This window comes from Lutra lutra, chromosome 9, assembly GCF_902655055.1.
Source record: "Lutra lutra chromosome 9, mLutLut1.2, whole genome shotgun sequence".
Lineage (NCBI taxonomy): Eukaryota > Metazoa > Chordata > Mammalia > Carnivora > Mustelidae > Lutra > Lutra lutra.
In genome coordinates this window covers 24,946,151-24,966,569 of record NC_062286.1, presented here as the reverse complement: position 1 = coordinate 24,966,569, position 20,419 = coordinate 24,946,151, and the positions used below count along the sequence as shown (strand labels likewise).

Below are 20,419 nucleotides of genomic sequence, written 5' to 3'. Positions count from 1 at the left end.
GTTGACTTCTTTGTGCAGTGCTCCTGTTGGAAGAGGAATTTGGTGCGCCCCATGCAGGGGGAGGCAGCTACCTCTCTGCTCTCACTGGCAGGGGGTGCCCTGACACCTTGCAGAGCCTTTCTCCCTGAGTCCTTTTCTCACCCCCTCCCCTGCTGATTTACGCTCCCTTGGTCTCCTGTTTCCCATGCTGTTCTCCCTCCTGCCTTCATCTGCTCGTTGATTATTTGTGATCCAAAGACTTCATGCTAGGGATGCCGCCCGCTCAGAAGTCTACACTCTCTGGGCATGTGGTAGACCCAGAGAACTTGGGAGAGACCCATCCCCGTATTTCCCTGATGAAGACATAGGCCCTGATCCCTGAAGAGGAGCAGAAGACATAGACCCCGATCCCTGAAGAGGAGCACCACTGGGTCAGGAGGACCCAGTGCCAGGTCTAGAACTCTGCTTCCCAACCCTTCGCGTTCTTCATTCTTCAGGGCTGGTCACACGGAGATTCCCCCAGACCCTCAGGAGCTGGCTGCTACCTGTCACGGGCTCCTGGTGGGAGGTGAGGTCCTCACATTCGGTCTTGACCTTCTCGACCTCCATCCTGAAGAAAGGGGGCTGCTGTCTGGCTGGTTGGAAACTGGGGTCCCCACACCCCTCTGTGGGGAAGGCTTCTCCCTGCTCTGACTTGCAGCACCAGGACAGGGACCTTTGTGAGAGCCCAGAGTAACCCCTGAGCTCTCTAGACCCAAACCGTCCTGCTCTTGCCTTTTTCCTGGTGGGGGGAGTTGGCGCGCCCATTTCCATTCTAGTTTTTATCCTCTTTTTTGGTTACCTTCACCTCTCAGTGAATTGTGACGCGCAAGTCCCTGCTTTTCGCAGACGGAATTTTCATATAATCCTTGAACCCTGCGAGACGGGCATGATTCTCCTGCTTTGCAGGTGAGGGAAACTGAGGCTCAAGTTGGTTAAGTAGCTTACTCCAGATTACATCAATAGTTAAATTTAATGGCCATTCCCACAGCTGTTTGGGTTTGTTTTCATCACAAAATAGATTCAGTGCTCTACTGGCTCTTATCCTTCATTCCCTTTTCATTTCGAACTGTTTCTTCACTGGCCGGAAGTTATCATCTAGCAGATGCTTCAAAACAGGCTCCTGTGTGCTGTCGTCCCTGCTTTCTCTGATGGCGAGAACGTCAGCCTCTTGCCTTCACACTCGAGCCACACCCTAACAGGGGAAGATGCTCTCGGGTCGCATGTGAAGTGAGCCTCTTTGGCATCTGTCCTTTGTCCTCTGACAGCAGATGCTGCTCTAAGTGAATCTGAGGTCAGCCGGTGTTCTCCCTTTCACAGGTGACTCGTCAGGTCTGCCCGGATGCTTGCTGACCTCTGCCTTGATTTTCCGAGCTCAGAACCCAAGCCAGGACATGGCTTTGTGTCCGCTGGTCCACATCAGTGTTTCGTGGAACTGTGCAGGAAGCTGTTTCCTTGTGCACTTTCTGTTCTTGACTCATTTCAGGAGTGTCATTTAGAAAAAGACAAATACCTTGCGTGTGTTTCGCCCCATGTCTCTTCTTCACATTCACCAGCTTTCTGATGTTGGTCACCTTTGCTGTATCTACCTGGCTTTTCTCCCCTCCAGTTGCGTTGATAACGGAAGCCTTTCTCCTGGGCCATCACCGAGGCTCACCCTGGACCCAGCACTAGCAGGTGGCAGAGCAGAACTGGGACCCTTTCGCCCGTACAATTAATTAGATTCTCTGCCGAGTCTGCCCCTGCTTCTTGAAATTTCTACACATATTTATGGGCTCTGCAAAAGTGTGTAGTGGTTTTCAACTGTATAAATAACCCTGCGTGTCACTTCTTTGTTTTATCATCTAACCTTTTAGCTCTTGTCTTAGTGAATTAATATTCTTAGGTTGTTCTAGAATATGAAGCATGTTCAGGTAATTTCTTTCTGTTCCTTAGGTCCTGTTTTCTTTCACACTGGGGTTTCTGTGTGTGTGTGTGTGTGTGTGTGTGTATGCGTGTGGTAGAGTTTATTATTGTTATTGTTATTTTCACGCTATGCTCCCCTTCTGTTTTTGTTTTCTCCTCCTAGCAACATGACTGCACTGTGGCCATGCCCTTGGTCTTCGTCTTGCTTGACTTCCTGACCCTGATTTAGGGCAGGGCATTTCTTGACCACTTTCCTAGCATGTCTGAGCCCGTTCACTTCCCTCCACAAGGCAGAGTTGGAGGGCTGGCGGTAGCTCTGTGTTCTACTTCCTGCAGCCTAAGCGTGCTGGCCAGGGGAGGGTAGAGCGGCTGAGCTGGTCTGGGGCCGTGAGCTGTTTTTATGAGGACACCCCACTCCGCCTGTGCCAGATGCGAGAATCCACAGGGAGAACCCACGCTCCTACCTCTGAGGCACACGCAGCTTGGGGCGGGAAGACCCGGCAAGCAGGTAATTCTAGTAAGTGCTGTGACACGAGGGGGATATTTTTAGATTGCTGGGGTCAGATCCTCTCAACTTTCTTCGAGCACAGGTGGTAGTTTAAGATGAAAGATACCAGTAAGGACACCCATGTGTGGGGTCCAGAACCGAGCCAGATGAGGCCAGAAGTCGAGGGAAGGACTTACAGCCCATGCGAAGGGATGGGACCTGACTGTATTTCAGAAGAGTCACTCCAGCAGCACCGTGAAAAATTAAATGCGGGTCTAAAGACTTCAGTTCCCCAGAGCATATCTTTGGGGCACCTCTGCAAAGAGGCCAAGGAAATATGTTTTGTACTCGGAGCTGAGGCATCAAGGAGTCGAAAAGTTCCTAAAATGGGCTGACATCCCCACCCTTCTCATCCTCGCCCCATTTCACACACCCTCGGCTTCTGGACAGATGCTGAGACCCCCGACTTTCTCTCCCGGGGCTGTTCCTCGTGGACCTCTGCAGACACTTTCCAGGTCTGCCCAGATGGCAGCCGGGGCGGGGGCTGTGCATCTGGACAGTATGTCAAGGCTGTTGTCTTGTTACAACGCAGCCCAGGCCAGGGACCAATTACAGGGTGCCTCTGCACAGCATCCTCGTTACTGCGCTCAGCATGAAACAGGCAGAGGCTGGCAGAGCCAGGACCTGGCTTCCGCCCCCTAAAGGCTAGCCGGGCAAGGGGAAGGAGGGCATCATTGATTTCTTCCCTTTCAGGCAGGTTTGCCCCTGTGAGTTCATCTTCACAGGGAGGCACCCACTCTTCCACACTGGGCCTGACAGCCAGGGGCCTCCTGGGGTTCCAGGGTAGCACCAGATCTGGGATGCTCTGAGCAGAAATTTGCATCTGTGTATCCAAGGACGTCTCTCTGGGGAGAAGGCCCATGGCTCCCATCACTTTGCAAAGGGGGGGGCCCTGTGTCGTCGGAGTAGTTAAGAAGACCTTCTTTCTCTCTCACCCCTACATCTGATGGCCGGGGGAACTCAGCAGAGACCCAGAGAGCAGACGTGATTTGCCCAAGGACACAAGGACATCCACTTCCGGGGTGGTGGCAGAGGCCGATCTCCAAGTCAGATCTCCTGGCTCCCTCCAGGACCCTCCTCACTCCCTCCTTGGTGAGACCACTTCCTTCCTGTGCTGCGGACTCATGTGTTTCTGGGCTTTGCTAACACGTGAACATGTAGCTGCTCTGTATTGAGTTCTTGGTGTATGCACAGCGCAGGGCTCTGTAGTTCACTTGTGGTATTCCATTCGTTCATCAACCTGCATCACAGTTTCAGAACGTAGGCCGTGTGGTGCTCTCCATTGCCAGGGAGAGGTTAAACCACTTGCCCGAGGTCACAGAGGTAGAAACCAGAGGAGAGGGATGGCAAACCCAGCCCTATCGGGCATCTCCTCTTCCCAGGCCCCACTGGCCACATCCGTGTTAGAATCCTGTCAGCCTGGCCCTTCCCTGCAGGCCCAAGCCAGGACCTGCGTGCTTCCCAAAGGGTTCTGATAAGCCCAGCCCTTGCTGCCTTCCCTCCTCTGGGTAGATGGGACCGTGACAAGTCCTCTGTAGGCAGATGGCCCTGATTCCCCAGCCAGGCCTGTTCCTTCCTTGCTGGCTGCCCTCGGGCGTGTCTCCTTCTCCTCTAGCCTCTGCTTCTCTATGACACGGGAATCGTGGTATCCAAATCCTGGGGCTCTTAATGAGATAATTCATGTCCACAGAGTCATTTATTCAACAAATATTTGAGAATCTGCCATGTGCCTGGAACCGTGCAGGTGATACCCATGGTGAGAGAGAAGACATGGTTCCAGCTCTCAGGATGTCAGTGACTGGTCAGAGAAGCAAACGGGAAAGAGATGCTTAGTCAGAGTGAGCTGGTGTAGCCCGGGGTGTCCAGATGCCTTCAAGGAGAGGTACAAGGGTCTAGGAGAGTATAAGGAGAGACTGATTCAACCTGAGGTCCAGGGAAAGCCTCTTTAAAGAGGCGGATCTTCGTCTGAGGCTGATGGATGAGGAGGAGTGGGTCAGGTAAAGACTGTTCCAGGAGGAGAGCCCCACAGACATGGAGGCTGTTCAGTGGGGTTACTGTAGCAAAATACTACCCACTGCGGGGTTTAAACAACAGAAATTCCTCCTCTTGAGGTTCTGGAGGCCTGGAGCCTGAGATCAAAGTGTTGGCAGTGACATTTTTCCTTGAGGCCTCTCTCCCTGGCTTGCCACCTTCCTGCTATGTCCTCACATGGCCTCTTCTCTGTGTGAGGACACCCCTGGTGTCTCTGCCTCTTTCTATAAGGACACTAGTCATGGGGGATTAGGGCTCCTCGATGATAGCTATTTTAACATAATCCCCTCTTTGAAGGCCCTATCTCCAGCCAGTAGCACAAATTAGCCCCCTCCCCAGATGACCTCATTTAACCTTCATTACTTCTTTAAAGGCACTATCTCCAGATATGGTCATATTCTGAGGTCCCAGAGACCTCAACAGAGGAATCTTGGGAGGGGGAGAGACAACTCAGCCCAGAACAGGTGGGAAAGAGCCGGTCTTGTTTTAGAAGCTGAAGAGGCCAGGGAGCTGGAGGAGAATGACCAAAGGGGACGGGAGAGTGGGAGGGGGATGGAGACTTGGCAGGGCTTGGGGTGGGGCGGGTGAGGGCACAGCAGAGTGGGGACAATATTCCGAGTGCTGAGGGAGCCACTGGAGAGGTTTGGAGCTAGAATGGGAAACAGAGGATCAGGTGTGATTTTAAAAATGTGTCTCTGGAAAATGGGTGCTTGGGGCCAAGAGTTGAAGTTCAGAGTTGGGTATCCTTGACTCAAGGGGTGGTTGCTGTAGAGATAGGGGGAGGGAAGGAGGATAGATGGAGACCCGTGTTAGGATGTGGTGTTGGGGTAGGTATGGGGGAGGGGTGGTTCAGGTGATCAGGCTGAGGGCAAAGGTGAGAGATAAATAAGCATCAGAAAGAAAGATGGTTGGATTCCTCTTAGAGTCACTTCACAGATAATGGCGCCATTCCTTCCAGTGGGAAGGACAGGGGGAGGTGCTGGTTGGGACGGGAAGATCGAGCATTCTGTTTGGAACTTACTTGGGGGGAGGAGACACCCCAGTGAGCATGTCAGGCAGGCCTTTGTGTAGTGCAGAGGCAGAGCAAGGAGGTCCAGGCTGGGAAGCTACATGGGGACTTGGCCACCTACGGGAGGCGTTGGAGGCACAGGAGTAGAAGAAAGTCACCTCTGGTGAGCAGGTAGGGAAGCAGGATTTAATCCATGAGGATTCCAACATTTCGAAGCCAGGGAGGGGAAGAAGCCAGCAAAGGAGATGGAGAAGAGGCCAGAGCATGAGGAGGAGGATGAGGAAGCCAGGAGACCTTGGCTGGTAGGCAGCCAGTCACTGTGGACCTCCTTCCTTGCCATTCTTTCCTTCTTACTGAATTTTTTCTTTTTTCTTTTCTTTTCTTTCTTTATTTGACAGACCGAGATTATAAGTAGGCAGAGAGGCAGGCAGAGAGAGGAGGAAGCAGTCTCCCCGCTGAGCAGAGAGCTCAATGCGGGGCTCGATCCCAGGACCCTGAGATCATGACCTGAGCCGAAGGCAGAGGCTTTAACCCACTGAGCCACCCAGGTGCTCCTGTCTTTTTTTTCTGAATAGCTGTTGGCAGTTTCCCTCAGGTGACAGAACTCGGGAAATAACTAATGAATGAATGAACACACATGCTCAGAGCAGAGGAATAATTGCAGGTCTTATGAATGGGCCTTGGTGGTGGGGGTAGGGGAGACAGGACGTATAACTACCCTCACCTCCCTCCTGCAGTCCAGGCACTGATTCTGTCCAAGTGGCTAGGATGGGTGCGAGTCTGCTGGAAACCCACAGCCCTGTGGAGCAAAGGGCCCTCTGGGGAGCCACACCTCATGCCTGTCAGCATCCTGGCCTGAGCAGGACTGAGCTAGTCGCCTTGGCTGCCTGTGCAGGGAGCCGCCTCCCCCAGCAGGTCGCCGGAGTCCCTGTCGCCTTTCCTCCCCGAGCAGTGTCGACTGCACTGTAATCACACAATTATGATGCCATTAAAATGTCACATTTGGAGAAATCCATATAAACAAAGCATTAACAACCCCTTGAAAATTGCAGTCTTTACCACTAATGACCTACTTTCTCTACACACCGAGCCCTCCCGCCACCCCCACTCGGCTGCTGCTTTCCCCAGCCCTGCGTTCAGAGGTGCTCTAGAGGGTATGGTCTGTCGTCTCTGCTGCTGGGAAATCCTTGATGTCTAATGTGCTGGCAGAAGCTCTGTGATGGGGCCAAAGGCAGCCAGGCCCGGGGACCCCAGCGCTGAGCCACTTAGTGGAGGTGACCAGAGGAAGCCACACCCAGGCAGGGCCAGGGTCCTGCAGGAAGGGCCCTAAGAGAGAAGCCGGCCCTTGGGAAGTTGAAGAAGGAAGATGGTATTGAAAAATCTGAAAGGTCACTTCATGCCTTGGCTTGGACCTTCCTTCCCCGCCCCATCTTGGGGCACCGGGCTAGAACCAGACAGGTAGTGCTCAGATTCACAGCGTAACACAACAGAGGAGGAAAGTGTCCTGCTCTGGGACTGTGGGCCAGAGGGCTCTGGATCCCTGCTGCCTCGAGTCCAGGAGGAGACATAGGTGGGCTGGGCAGAGAGGCCCTGGCCAAGAGAGACTTGATGGTTTTAACTTCGTTTCCTAGAAGAGTGCTCTGGGAAATTTCACATACTGAATTTTCTTTGTCACCAGAATCTAATTTTAATGCATGGAGAAAATGGATTACTTAGAGGAATGTTATATATGAGTGCTCTTATAAAATAAAGTGAATGAGTGCTCTTATAAAGTAAAACATAAACCAAAACAGCTCTGGCAAGTAATTAATCTCTTCCAATGTATCTGAATTGCAAATCTGGATTCCCATAGAGTCCCGGATGTGATTAAAGTGAGAGGATGCCCAATTCTGACAAAGCGAAGAGGAAGCCACCATGGATTAGAAGCAGTTGGGTTAGCATGTAGGTGTTTTAAATAGCGCTCTGGCACTTTCCACCCCCTCTCAGTTCAGGGCTCACCTGCAGAAGGGATCAGGCCCCATATACCCTGATGAGTGGACAGGAATGGTTGGTGACCAGCATGTCATCTGGGGAAAGCAGTTATTGGTGCTTCCTGAGTGAAGGAGATGGGGGGGGGGGGTTCTTGTTTACAAGCAAGTGCATCCTAAACTCCCTTTTTATGGTTCCTGTGACGGGGCATGGACCATGTTCCCACTGCATCCTGAAGATGGTCAGTATTTAGGACAGGCTCAGGAGGGTCTCTGTTTTTCAGCCCACTGCAATGATCACTGGCTGTGTCGCCTGCAGCACTCAGCTTGGCCAAGGCAGGCCTCCCACCCTTACCCAGATTCAGCAGGCAAGCCGTCTGGGTTCTCGGGTCTGTTTTTGACAAAAAAGATCTCCTTTCATAAAAGCCGACCAACGGTTCCCCCATGGGGTGCTGCCAGATAAAGTCATTTCAAAGTCATGCACACCAACCCACACCTACATATTCAGCAGCTGACCTAGTTTTGAAGAAGCTGGAGGGTATCTGGATGTCACCTTATTTACAGAGCAGCTAGAAAACACGCTAAGCTCTGGGCCCCTGCTGCACGCAGTATCTGGGGAGATCTAGCCTGCACGTTGGAGGTGTGGAAGAGAAGGGAACAAATTCTCCTCAGCCGAGAGCTCGAGGCTTCTTGCTAATGTCACCTTTGGGGAATGAATGACAGGGCTTAGGGGATACTGGAGTCTGAAACTCCTTTTCTAGCCAGAACGCAGTTTAGCGTGCAGATTAGGAAAGGTGTTTCCAGGCTAACCTGGCAGAAAGTGTAACACTGATCGGGTGGAATCCCTCCTCCCTTTTCCCTCCTCCTCTCTAGGCGGTACTGGGCAGTGGCCACTCCGCCAGTGATCCCCTGCCATCGCAGGTCCCTCTTAAGGACCCAACAGAGCCCCCATGTCTGGGCTTCATCCCAGCATCTCTACTTAGTTGGCCAAGTCCCTTGAGACTCTCAAACCTCAGTTTCCCCTTCCATAACATAGGATTCATAAAAGCACCTGCTTCAGGTTTGTCCTGAGTGTGCGATGAGTGACCTTTCAGGACAGAACCTGGTGCACAGTAAACGTTACAGGTGTGAGAATTGATCCCCTTTTCAAGTCAGCCCTTTCCCTGGCCTTCCATAGCCATCTCCATCTTGATTTCTCCAAGGTCGCCTTTGTCTGGGCAGAACATACAGGGAGATTTGGGGAAGCTGCAAACCTTGCTAAACACATTCCTTGTGAGTATAGCTGTAGGACTAGCCAGTCCAGCCCTCAGAAGCCAAGTCCCAGGAGGCCTGGAGAAGACACTCGGACTGATGTGTCCGGTGGAAGAGACAGGCCCGAAGTGGAGCAGAGAGCCCTGGCAACCAGGTTCCTTGGCTTGTTGGGAAACTTGGGGTGTTAAGCAGGCTCAAGCTTCTGACCTCACCCCCAAGATTCCCCAGTTCTCTCCTCAGAATCGCCTACATTGTTCTGTGCCATCCCAGTTCCCACCTGCACACCTGTAAAATGGGGGTTAGCTCAGAGGTCCTGCAAAGTTCCGTTTATGTCCTTCCAAACGAAAGGGAACCCTGAACTATTACACCTCTTAAAATAGTTTTCTGTCTTATCATTTGCATAGCCCTTGGCTAGACCCAACCTGCTGGGTCCCAGGACACATGACGTTGGTAATGACCTAGGGCTTTCCTCCCAGTGGACAGCCAGGTGATGCCTATAGTCATTCACTTGTGGATGCTGTCAGAGATCCCATTTCTACCACAGGGAAGGAAGAAGCTAAACAGATTGGCTGACTATAAATTGCTTTTTCTCTCCATTAGCATTCAGTACCCCCCAAAAATAATAGTAACTGTACCAATGTTGACAATAATAATATGTTACATACGCATTATGTTTTGCCAAGCAATTTTTCAGGCCATATCTCATTTCTGAGATCTAATTTGGGCCTGTAAAGTTGTGTGGGGTACCCTCAGGGTGGAGGGAAGGACTGACCACAAGCAGTTGAAAGTACGCGTGGAACACAGCCAGGCTCCAGACCCAGCTTTTCCTGACTTGCATTCTCTTCATGACATCAAAGAAACGGTAGAGAAGGATTATAGGGTCATCCCTAGTGCGGCGCTCCCCCTTCTGTGTCCGTCTCTGTTCTCCCACACACAAACCCTCTGGTGGCTGAGATTCTGTCCAGTGAAATTGGGTTGAAATATACAAGGAGCCCCCTGAAGGAGAAAAAAAATCACAGAAGCGTCTCTGTAGTAAGAGCACTGTTCCCTTCCCGTCATCCTTCCCTCCTTTATCTTTCTTTACTTTTCTCCTTTTATTCCATTACTGTCCCAGGGTCACGATTTGGTGGCCTTCAGGCCAAATGTAGCCTGTGGGCATATTTTGCCCAAAGAGGAGATTGAAAGAGCCTTAAGTAGACAGGTTTTGTGTGGTATGTACAAGGTATTCATTTCTGTTCAAGGCATTTCTGTTCTCAGTGACCCTGAAGGCATGTTCTTTTGTGACCCCTGCTAGATCACTTTTGTTCAGTAGTGTCCCTTGACAATTGCCTGGGTCCACAGCTATTCCTTGAGGCAGAAGAGCTTTCTGATGATGCCTGGTGATACTTCCCAGCCCTGCTGGGGCAAGGGAGGGGAGAGGAGTCTGACTTTGGAGGAGAGATTTCTTCTGTCACTGAGAAATGCAAATCTTGTTTTTTAGTGTTTTATTCTTTCTTTGGAGAACTTGCTTCCCTTGGGGCGAAGCCCTGACCTTGAGGCCTCATCTCAATCCTGCAGGAGGCCACTGTGGCCATGTTGGAATATGGCCGCAGCATCCCTTTGCAGGCCCTCCCTCAGTCTGATGAGGTGACCGTGCACCTAAGATGACTCACTGTCCATGCCAGAGACCGTGTTGCATGTCCTGTCCTGTCTGGCTGGAGGCTTCCCCTCCTGAGCCCACTTCCGGTTCTGCTCTTCCCAAGTCCAGATTCTCTGCTCAGTCTCTCCAGGGCACAATTCCATCTCTTGGTGCATTTTCTCCTCTAGCATCAGCCTCCTGGTTGGGGGCAACTGCCTGTGTCACTGACAAATTCTCTTTCTCCTGAGCCCCGTGGGGGTACCTGGCTCCCTCCCCTTCTGATCTCTTGCTTTCTGGGTTCCAGACCTGGAAGGGATGAGGCTTCTGCTGTTCCGGGGGTTGGCTTACTGCTCTAGTCTTTGAACACAAAGAAGAGGATACAGAAATGAATGCTGTCGCTGGGCCAGCTCTCTCTCAGTCCTCATGCCCACCAGCAATTGGGAGGGATTCTTTTTTTAATTTTATTTATTTATTTGACAGAAAGAGAGAGATCACAAGTAGGCAGAGAGGCAGGCAGAGAGAGAGGAGGAATCAGGCTCCCCGCTGAGCAGAGAGCCCGATGTGGGGCTCGATCCCAGAATCCCGAGACCATGACCTGAGCCGAAGGCAGAGGCTTAACCCACTGAGCCACCCAGGCACCCCTGGGAGGGATTCTTTAAGCAAGCTGTAAGCTATTGGAGATGCCTGTCCACCTAAAGGAGCTCTGGGTTGAGTCTTTCTTTGGTGGTGGAATTTATAGGACTTTGGGTGGGAAGGGAGCAAACACATCAGCATTGCTCACGCTCCCTGACACCTGCGGGGGAGACAGGCCCTCTTCCCCAGTCACGCAGACTTAAATCTCCCTGGTTCCTCCCTCTCATGCTAATTAGTAAGCAAATTAATCTCCATATAAGGTCCAAATTGTGTGAGTTTGGTTTTTTTCTATTCCAGAAACAAAAGCTGGGCTGCTGTCCATTCCATTAATCATATTATATTTCACAGTTGGAGTTTTTAGGCAATTATAATAATTATCAGAACTTCTCCTCTTCCAGAAAGCTCGAAGCCCCTCCCCCAAAGCCGTATTTGCACGTGGTGTGCAGTTGGGATACAGGTGGTGTGTGTATGTTGGGGTAGTGGCAGGGAGGAGAGAGCTGGGCAGTAGTGGCTCTTGCTGTCAGAGCCTCAGTGACACTGACCGGAGGCAGACGGAGAAAGAGACCAGTGTTCGAGAGGGTTCTAGGCATGGCGTCCAGGCTGGCAGACCTTCCAGGGGTACAGAGAAGCCATAACAAGCAGCTCCCAGCAGACACGTTTTGTAGGCGTCTGGCTCTAGGGCAGGGGGGGAGATGAAAGGAAAGTAGGGGAAGAAATGGACGAAGCAGAACTAGAAGAGTAAACTCATCCCTGCTGATTACACGCTACCTCATTTGGTCCAAGAAATAGCCTTTCCCCCTCCATTATATGTCCATTCCATCCTCCACATTCTTTAAGGAGTGACTTTCGTATAATTAATACTAACCATTAAACTACAGCATTAAAGGAGCAATTGCCTAATTCTGAGGAAAATTTAAATTTATTACCAGCACCCGAGATAAAATGAATACTGAAGAGAAGGAGAGAAAACCCTGCAGAAGATAAATAGAAAGCCAAGTGGGATATTGACTTGATCCTTCTCCAGTGCAGGGTAATTTGGCTTCTAAAGTGAGTTAGATCATAATAAATTAAATTTAGATTTCTGCACATCAGTTAAATAACTCCCAAGACAGAATTCCAACCAGAGGAAGAGGTGATAATACATGGTGGAAATATTAAAATGAAGATCTTATCTAATAATCCATAATTGATGTGCTGTCCCTAGATGAGGGAAAGGGATTTTCCAGCTCTTTCCCTTGCCATGAGCCCAGGTGAGCAAGGGAGGGGCTGGCCGGCCCTTCCTTCTTTGCTGGAGTTCGTCTTACACGCCGTGGCGGGAGGGAGTCCATTCCCAGGATTGTTCCTTTCCCAGCCCATTCACTCTGGGCAGGATTTGCATAGAGATGTGCTGTCCTCTTCACTCTCTGGACTGGCCCTTGGAAAAATAAGGCCCATCCCCAGCTGGGTGGGCATTAGAATAACACTGGTATGAGCAGATAACTTCTACGTGTTTGGTTATGACCATCCAGCAAGGGGGTAAAAAGTGGCCGTGGATGAATGAAAGTCCTTGATGATGTCGAAGGAACGTGAGCTTTGAAGCCAGAAGTCCTGGGTCAGAGTCTCAGTAGCAGACTCACTATGTCCGTGGTCTTAAGCAGGCTCCTTTGTTTCCTTGACCCTCAGTTTTCTCACCTGTGAAATGGGAACAACACAACCGGCTTGCCGGCCTCACAGAGGTGATTCAGATGCAGCATTCCAGTGAGAAAGCTTTGCAGATAAGAGTAAACTTTTCTGTTTGGCCTGTTTGATATTGACCATCGATTTGTTATTATATTTTCTCATTTCTAAAAGTGATGCTCAGTTCTTTTTCAGTGAACTTTGGTTCTTTGCTGATTTTTTATTCCATATTTTAACCATTTTATCTACAGTTATGCTTTCTTTTGTATCTGTAATTCTTGCATCTGAAGTCTTTGGAAGATCTAATCTGTTGTTTATAGCTTCCACTGAAAAAAAAGCTCTTATTTCACTTATTTTGGAAAGCAAGAGAGAGAGTGCAGTGGGGAGGGGCAGAGGAGGAGAGGGCGAGAGAAACACAAGTAGACTAGTGTTGGGTACAGAGCCCAACACGGGCTCATTCTCACAACCCTGAGTTCAGGATCCTGAGATCAGATCTGAGCCAAAATCAAGAGTCAGATGCTCAACTGACTGAGCCAGCCAAATGCCCCTGATCTTTTTTATTGTGATTTCGACTTTCAGTGAGCTTTGTGGAACTCCTGAGGATGTAAATTGGAGATAGTTTTCTCCAGATAGGATTTACATTTGCTTCTGGCAGGAGACAGATTCTGGTTTAATATTAGAAGGAAACTTCTAGAAGTCGCAGGCCTTCGAAGCTTGGAGTGGGTTCCTTGGGACCTCTGTGTCCCTGGCTGGACCCAGGAGGGATGTCCACTGGACAGTGGAATGTTATGGTGGAGTGTCAAATATTGGATGGATAGATGAATTCTGTCATCTTTAAATAAGCTCTATCACTGTTTTCAGTTCTGACCTCCTGTGTGTTAGCCTGGCATCTTTCAACCTTCCTGCAGGAATCTGCCTGTGGAGTTGCATCCTTTCTGCCCTGGCTGGGGGAGACCAGTCTTCCACCCAGGAAGAAGAGTGGTGGACCAATGGGGGGATGGTGAAGGAGACACAGAGATCCTCTGAAGGGGGAGATCCCAATCAGAGAAAGAAGTTGGCTGAGAAAAATAATGGGAAACACATAGATAGTCTTTGAAGATGGCCAAAGGAAATGGCAGGGAGGCTCTGGGAAGGCAGTGTCACCTCGTGGTCGGGAGCATCGCAGTGGAGCCAGGCTCCATGGGTTCAAACCCTGGCTCAAGCGCGTACTACCTGTGTGACATTGGCCAAGTCACCTGATCACTCTCTGCCTTGGTTTCCCCAGTTGTAAAATGGGAATGGTAAAATCGGCATCTGTGATTGTGAGGATTAGATGTAAATGTTTATGACATGTGATAGGTACCCCCAGAGTGTTAGTTGTTTTATCATAGGGTAAGTTTGAGAAGTTTTATTAAGGACCAGCACAGTTCAGAGAAGGATAGAAGTTTCTTCAAGTGATAGAGACATTCTCATTCTAATGGCAGGGGGTGGGGAAGAAAAGACCTAAGGCAATGAGAGAACTAGTAGCTGGGGGGAAGAAGAGAGGGAGACAAACACATTAAAATCATAGAGAGCCCCATAATCAGTTCTAATAGCGCTGGAGCCAAATAATCAGCCTGCGCGAGAAATGAGAGCAACAGGCCAGGGAAGGTCGGAGGAAAGGGGACTCGGGGCGTCTCCTGAAAGTACAGTGGGAGGAAAGAAACAAAGCCGCTTAGATGTGCTTCTGCATGTTCATTTTTGGTGCCCAGTTATTTAAGCCGGGCTTTGGGGGACGTAATCAGATACATTCTGTTGAAAAGATCATCTTGGTTTTCTGTGCGTGACATCATACTTACAGCTGGAAACACACATACTCTAGATTAAGTAAATTCTGGTCAGAGAGGCAAGGAAGATTTTGCCTGTGGGTCGTGGGTGGTGGGGGGGCCCCACAGGAGGGGTCAGAGCCCTGGGGCGGGACCTTGGTGGGGTTCCTGGTGGGAGAGAGCCGTATTATCACTTCCTATAACAGCAAAATTTGCGAAGGTGCACGTGTGGGTCCAAGCAGTGCCCCGGGGGTCACAGGAGCCAGGAAGCAAGGAATCCAAAGTGAGGGTACCATGTGCCGCCCTCCGGGTCCTCAGAGCCTGAATATGGGGCCTTGTGAATTGAAGAGCTTGGAAGCCAACTCCAAATTAGTACTAGAAGTATCTGGGGGAGTCTGGGGCCCTTTAGAAATCCTGGGAGAGCCACAGCCACTTCCCTCTGCGGACCAGCAGGGGAAGAGGGGCTGGTCCTTCCCGTGGGCATGGCCCCCACCTCGCTCCTCTCCACTGGCTCTCCGCAGAGGAAATGCCCCCGATTGGTTTCCGTGGTAGAGCAGACCGAGGCATTGGGAGGTTCAGGAAGGCTTCAATCAGCAGTCCCTTCACTTTCTAGCCATGAAGCTTGGGCAAGCCAGCCAGCTAGCCTCTCTCCCTGCTGATCCCTCTCTGTACAGATGGGGTTGTGTGTGCATTCTGAGGCAATATGTGTGGGCCGCCTTGTAAGACAGAAATTATTATTCAGATGGTAACGTTAGTATTTTAAACACAGTGTCACTATTATTTAATACTTCCAGATATTGTTGTAGGAAAACCAAGCTCCCAGGCCAGGGAGATCCCCCCCCCCCGCCCAGTGGATCTCAGTGCAGCGAAGTATGAACCTGCTCTGTGCACATGACCATTGGAAGGAGCGGTCCCCTCCGGGGAAGTTTTGAGTGATTGTTCAGTTTTCCTCACCAACCAGGCTGTTACTCTGGTTCTGGGCTTTCTGGGGTCCAGAATCACAGCTGAGTTCCCATGGACCCCTCACCAAAGAGGCAGAATCTGCCAGGAATGGTTTGCTGCCTGTAGGACGGTGATTGCTGGCCTTGAGCCAGGTCTGGTGTGAATAAAGAGTAGGGGACGAGGCCAAGAGGTCTCTACCTGCCCTTTCTCCAGCCCGTCCCCGGGGCCTGCTCCTCCATCTGCTTCTCCAGCTGATTCGTGGAACCCTCCGTCAGTGCCCCAGCACCACCCCTGTTCAGCCCTCCCTTTCTACCAGCCTCAATTCCTGAGCTCCCCTCCCAGCTGGGCTCCTTGTGGCAATCTCTTCCCTCCACTTCGTCCAGCACCTGTGGCCAGAGGCCCTTCCCCCAACCTGCTTCATACAGACCCAGCTGTGTTGCAGAGCTCGCTTTCACTCACGCGCTCTTTGTCGTCCACGTTCTGGCCGCCCCATTCTTGAGCTAGCCGTGTCCTCAGCAGATTCTCCCTTCCCCAGGTCTTCCTGCCCTTTATCTGGGTTTTCACTACACATGTATTTTCCCTCCCACATCCTCCTAAGGAAAGCAAACTGCCTGCTCATCTTTCAAGCACAAACTGATTGACGCTTCTTCCAGGCAGCCCTCTCCCTAACTCCTCTGGTAGAAGCAGTAAAGGAGTCTTCACGCATGTCTCTCTGAAACCTTGCAAACCCTCGCGGGCTGGGACCTTCCATCTCTGCATCTCCCCTCCGTAGCACAGAGCGTTGGAGGAGCTCACCACTGACTGAGAGACTTGCAGTGAATCTAACTGGGAACGAGCCAGTGGGGGACGGTACCGGGTCCCATGATTTCAAGGGTGACAGCTCTCAGGCTGTGACATTGCACAGCTCAGACTGGGTGGGGCGTGGTGGGGGGGGGGGTTCACACTCCATCCACCCCCTGTGTAGCAGCAGTATCCCAGCACATTCATAAAATCAATTATTGGGTAAAAATCGCTGGTTTCCAAAGCTTCATTTTGTGCTATTAGCAGGAGAATGCTGTTTCAAAAGGAGATAACAGAGAGAGAGAAAGGCAGATCAATTACCAGATAAGATCGAGTGGTGCGTGAGATAAATGTGCACATCGTGAACCACCCCACAGAGCCATCTTCTGGGGTGGAGGGGCACCTGGCTGGCCATCTGCGGGCCCTGAGCCTTTCCATCAGGTTCCATGTGTCCAGGAGGGCTTCCTGGTCAGTGACAGGAGGGACAGGGTCCAGGCAGCTTCTCACATTTGCACCGCAACCAGAGGCCAGTAACACACGAGTGAGCATCCCATCCTTGGGGACATTGCTAGCCCCAGGGCCCCAACCCTCACATTCTAGGGCAGAACCTGGTCAGTGGGTTCTCCCCAGAGATAGAGTGCCAGCCTCCCCTGGCAGGGACCATTAAAGGAAGCAGCCAGCGTGCAGAGGCTCCGAAGCCAAGAGCTGGCGCAGTCGGGGCAGCCAAGGCAGCCTCGCTCTGGGCTTGAGCCTCCCCCTCGCTGTGTGCATACCCTTGCCTTCTCTGCTGTGCGAAGGCACCGGCGGGCCCAGGAGGCTGAGCTCTGCTTTTGGCTCGACCCTTGTCCCACCTGTGCAGACAAGCCCGGAAGTTTGGTGAGAACTTGTCTTTCCAGCTCAGCACAGAGCGTCTGGGGAGGACGGAACAAGATCATGAGTACACAAGCTACCTCGTACCTATTTCTAAAGCACTGTTCCTGCACTGATGCTTCTTAAAAATGATCCCAGCTTTAGGGACGCCTGCGTGGCTCAGTCGGTTCAGGGTCCAACTCTTGATTTTGGATCAGGCCGTGATCTCAAGGATGGAGCCCCCTATGGGATCCCGAACTCAGCACAGAGTCTGCTTGGGATTCTCTCTCTCCCTCTGGCCTTCCCTCCGCATGCTCTTTCTCTCTCAAATAAATAATCTAAAAAAAAAATAATCACAGATTTCTGAGTCGGGTCAGAGGAAGAGGGGAACACGCAGGCATCCATCCGGTGGGGAGCACGCTCTTACAGATGGATCGCCTGTGTCCTATGGCAGAGGGGGGATGACGGTCCTAGACCTTTTGTACCTGCTCCTGTGCCAGCGCTTTTCAGCCAGGTGTTCTCAGATTACCCTGGCAAGGCGGCCTGCGGGCTCAGGGTGCTAGAACCCAAGTCCCAGCCCTGCCAACTTCCTGCAGGTGGGATCCTGAGCAAGGTACTTAGCCCATGGAGGCTGTTTTCTTGTGTTGGTCCTGGGACCACATCCTGGGACAGCCAGGGGGAATGAGTAATGGTTCTAGCACAGCGCCTCGTGCACAGCGCTCAGCAAACGGCAGCTGCCTTTACCGCGCGTCGCCCTGTGTGTTATTATCGTCGCTGAGGTTTCATTAACCTCCTACCTCTGGCCCCATCCTTGGGCTAAACTGTGCGGGGGGGAAAACCTGTTCTCTGCAGCTGGGCAGCAACAGGCAGAGAGGGCTGGGGGAGGGCTGGGAGCTCTTCTCACTGACTTCGCATTTGTGTTCCGCAGACTTTGGACTCTGACTGGGAAGACCCATGGGACCAGTTTGATGAGCGGCAGTATCTGAATGCCAAAAAATGGCGTGTGGGTGACGATCCCTATAAGCTGTATGCTTTCAACCAGCGGGAGAGCGAGCGGATCTCCAGCAGCCGGGCTGTGCCCGACACCCGCCATCTGAGGTACCTCCCCCTACTCCCACTTGTTACTCTCTCCCCTACCCAGTGGTGGTGACAGAACAAGGGCAGGCTGGATTCGGGGGATGGGGGCCGGCTGTGCCACGGATCGGGGCAGGCATATGCAATCTGCAGGCTGGACTCGGAGTTGGGGGGACCCGGGCCAAGGATTGGGGCAGGCACGTAACATCTGCAGGCTGGATTGGGGGTGCCCAGGCCAAGGATCGGGGCAGGCATACGCGTCTGTTGCCGGCCGGACAGTAGTTAATGCTCTCTGCGCTCCTCACTGCTGTGAGCCACCCCCCAGGTGCCTCCAGGGGAAATGGAGGAGGCCCTTTCGCCTGCACTTTGTCCACCCCGAAATCATGGAGCACTAGAGACCCTATAGCCTGGGCCTGGTTTCCCTGCCAGATTCCCACGGCCTGGCCTGGCACGGCTTTCAAAGGGAGGGAGGGCAAGACCGGCGGACCCCTGGGAAGTCAGGTCGGTGGCTCCGTCTGTCACTGGGACGGGTCATTTCCTCGGACAGCCCAGTTTCGTCATGCGAGATGCGGGGCTTCTTCACATGCCCCTGCTGTCTGCTGTGGGGTGCCCTGTTCCCCAGCCTCTGTTCTGCCGTCTCCTCTGCGGGAGGTCAGGCCTGACACAATGCAGAAAGCTTCATTTCTCGGGGGAAAGAGCCTTTGTGAAGGCCGGTTGCCTCATTACCAGTCCCTCCTAGAGTCAATACAGTCCCTTGCTTCCTCATGAGGCCCGACTAAGCTGGTCCATCTCTACCCCAGCCCCTCTGTGCTGGCCTCCCTGCCTACAACAGGGAGGCCCAGCTGCGCCAAAGGCCCCCAGGGCCGTGTTTCTGTCTCCCATGGGAAATGTACTTGGCACCAGCTCCAAAGAGCAGACAGGCGTGTTCGGGGTGGAGGGGCTTGGAGGCGTGGTTAAACTGAGAGGCTGGCGGACTGGGGTCAGCTTCTCAGCTTTCTGTCTTTGTTTGGGTCTGTGGGGACCCGCTTGTGGACACTGGGGTTTATGAGCAGGACAGTAAAAGTTTTCATGACTTAGGATGCCGGTCAATCTGGTGGTGCTTAAGTTGTCAGTCTGTGAAGGGGAGTGGACTCTGTTTCCCTAGCTAGGCTGTACAACCCAGAGACCTTGATTTACATAACATGCATCTCATGGAGGGGCTCCTGTCAATCACCATCATTCATAAAAGGAGTCAGACCCCCGATCCCCTCATAGGGCCCTGGGCCATAAGGCATCTGTGGCTTTAGAAGTCTTCAGAAGACTCTAAGAGTCTGCAAACTGAACTCCCCACCCCACTCCCGCCTCGAGGTACCCACGACAGTCTCCTTAGCAGCAGGAAATGCCCCCAGCCAGAGATCTGGAGCACTGGCTCTACCTCGAACATTCTTGGCTGCTGGCCTGAAAGCTTCTTCAAGTCAGAGTCTTGTAATATTGCTGTCAGAATTCTGCAGCCCTTATCATGGCCCTTGGCATCTGATAGAATTTTCTTTAAAACTTAGGTAACCTGGGGACAGCTGGGAGGCTCAGGTGGTTAAGTGTCTGCCTTCGGCTCAGGTCATGATCTTGGAGTCCTGGGATTGAGCCTTGTGTCAGGATCCCTGCTCAGCAGAGAGTCTGCTTCTCCCTCTCCCTCTGCCCCTTCCCTCCTGCTTGTGCACTTTCTCTCAAATAAATAAATAAAATCTTTTAAAAAGGATTAAGTAATTTTATTTCCCTGAGCAGAGACTACACGTAGAATGGAGAAGAAGGCTGAAAAGTCCCCCTATCTTAGGTGGCTGGTCCCTCCCTTGTCCTGAGTCCTGGACAGGGTGGTGAGGCACTCTAGAAGGACGAAGGGCCGCCTCCCAGCCAGGAAAGGAGCCGGTACATCGGGACACAAGCTCTGTAGAAGGGAGGCATGGGCGGGGGGGGTTCACTGAGCAGGCAGGTTCCAGGGGACACCCTGAGCAGGACGAATTTCTGTGTTCACCCTCACCTGTGATCCGAGATTCCGGTTTACCGGGTCCTGTTCGGGATTCTCTGCCGGTGTGTTGTATCTGTCAGGTAAGTGTGTTCTGCTGGCAGGGTGGCAAGAGGGATGGACAGGATTTAGATGGAATCTAAGGCCCTTTAGGGAAGACAAAGAGGTAAAGTTTGTCAGCCATATGTCTGCCTCCGGGCGCTCACCTTGCCCTGTGGGAGCGGGGATTGTGTGACTTGGAGAATTTCAGATCTGGGCATCCTGATCCAAAAAAGCAGAGAGAGGAGAGGATAGGGGAATGGGAATGAGGGCAGGCACATGGGACCAGACAGCCATGGCAGGACTGTTGAACGCCG

At 52.0% G+C, this 20,419-nt stretch overlaps 1 protein-coding gene across 2 annotated transcripts in view; it reads left to right on the top strand.

Annotated features, from left to right (window-relative positions):
• Window positions 1-20,419, top strand: part of GALNT14 (polypeptide N-acetylgalactosaminyltransferase 14) — a 203,997-nt gene that overhangs the window by 118,518 nt on the left and 65,060 nt on the right. For both annotated transcript variants that reach the window (XM_047746907.1, XM_047746909.1), the window contains exon 2: window positions 17,919-18,088. In XM_047746907.1, coding sequence (XP_047602863.1) covers window positions 17,919-18,088 — 170 coding nt within the window. The remainder of the gene's footprint in view (window positions 1-17,918; window positions 18,089-20,419) is intronic.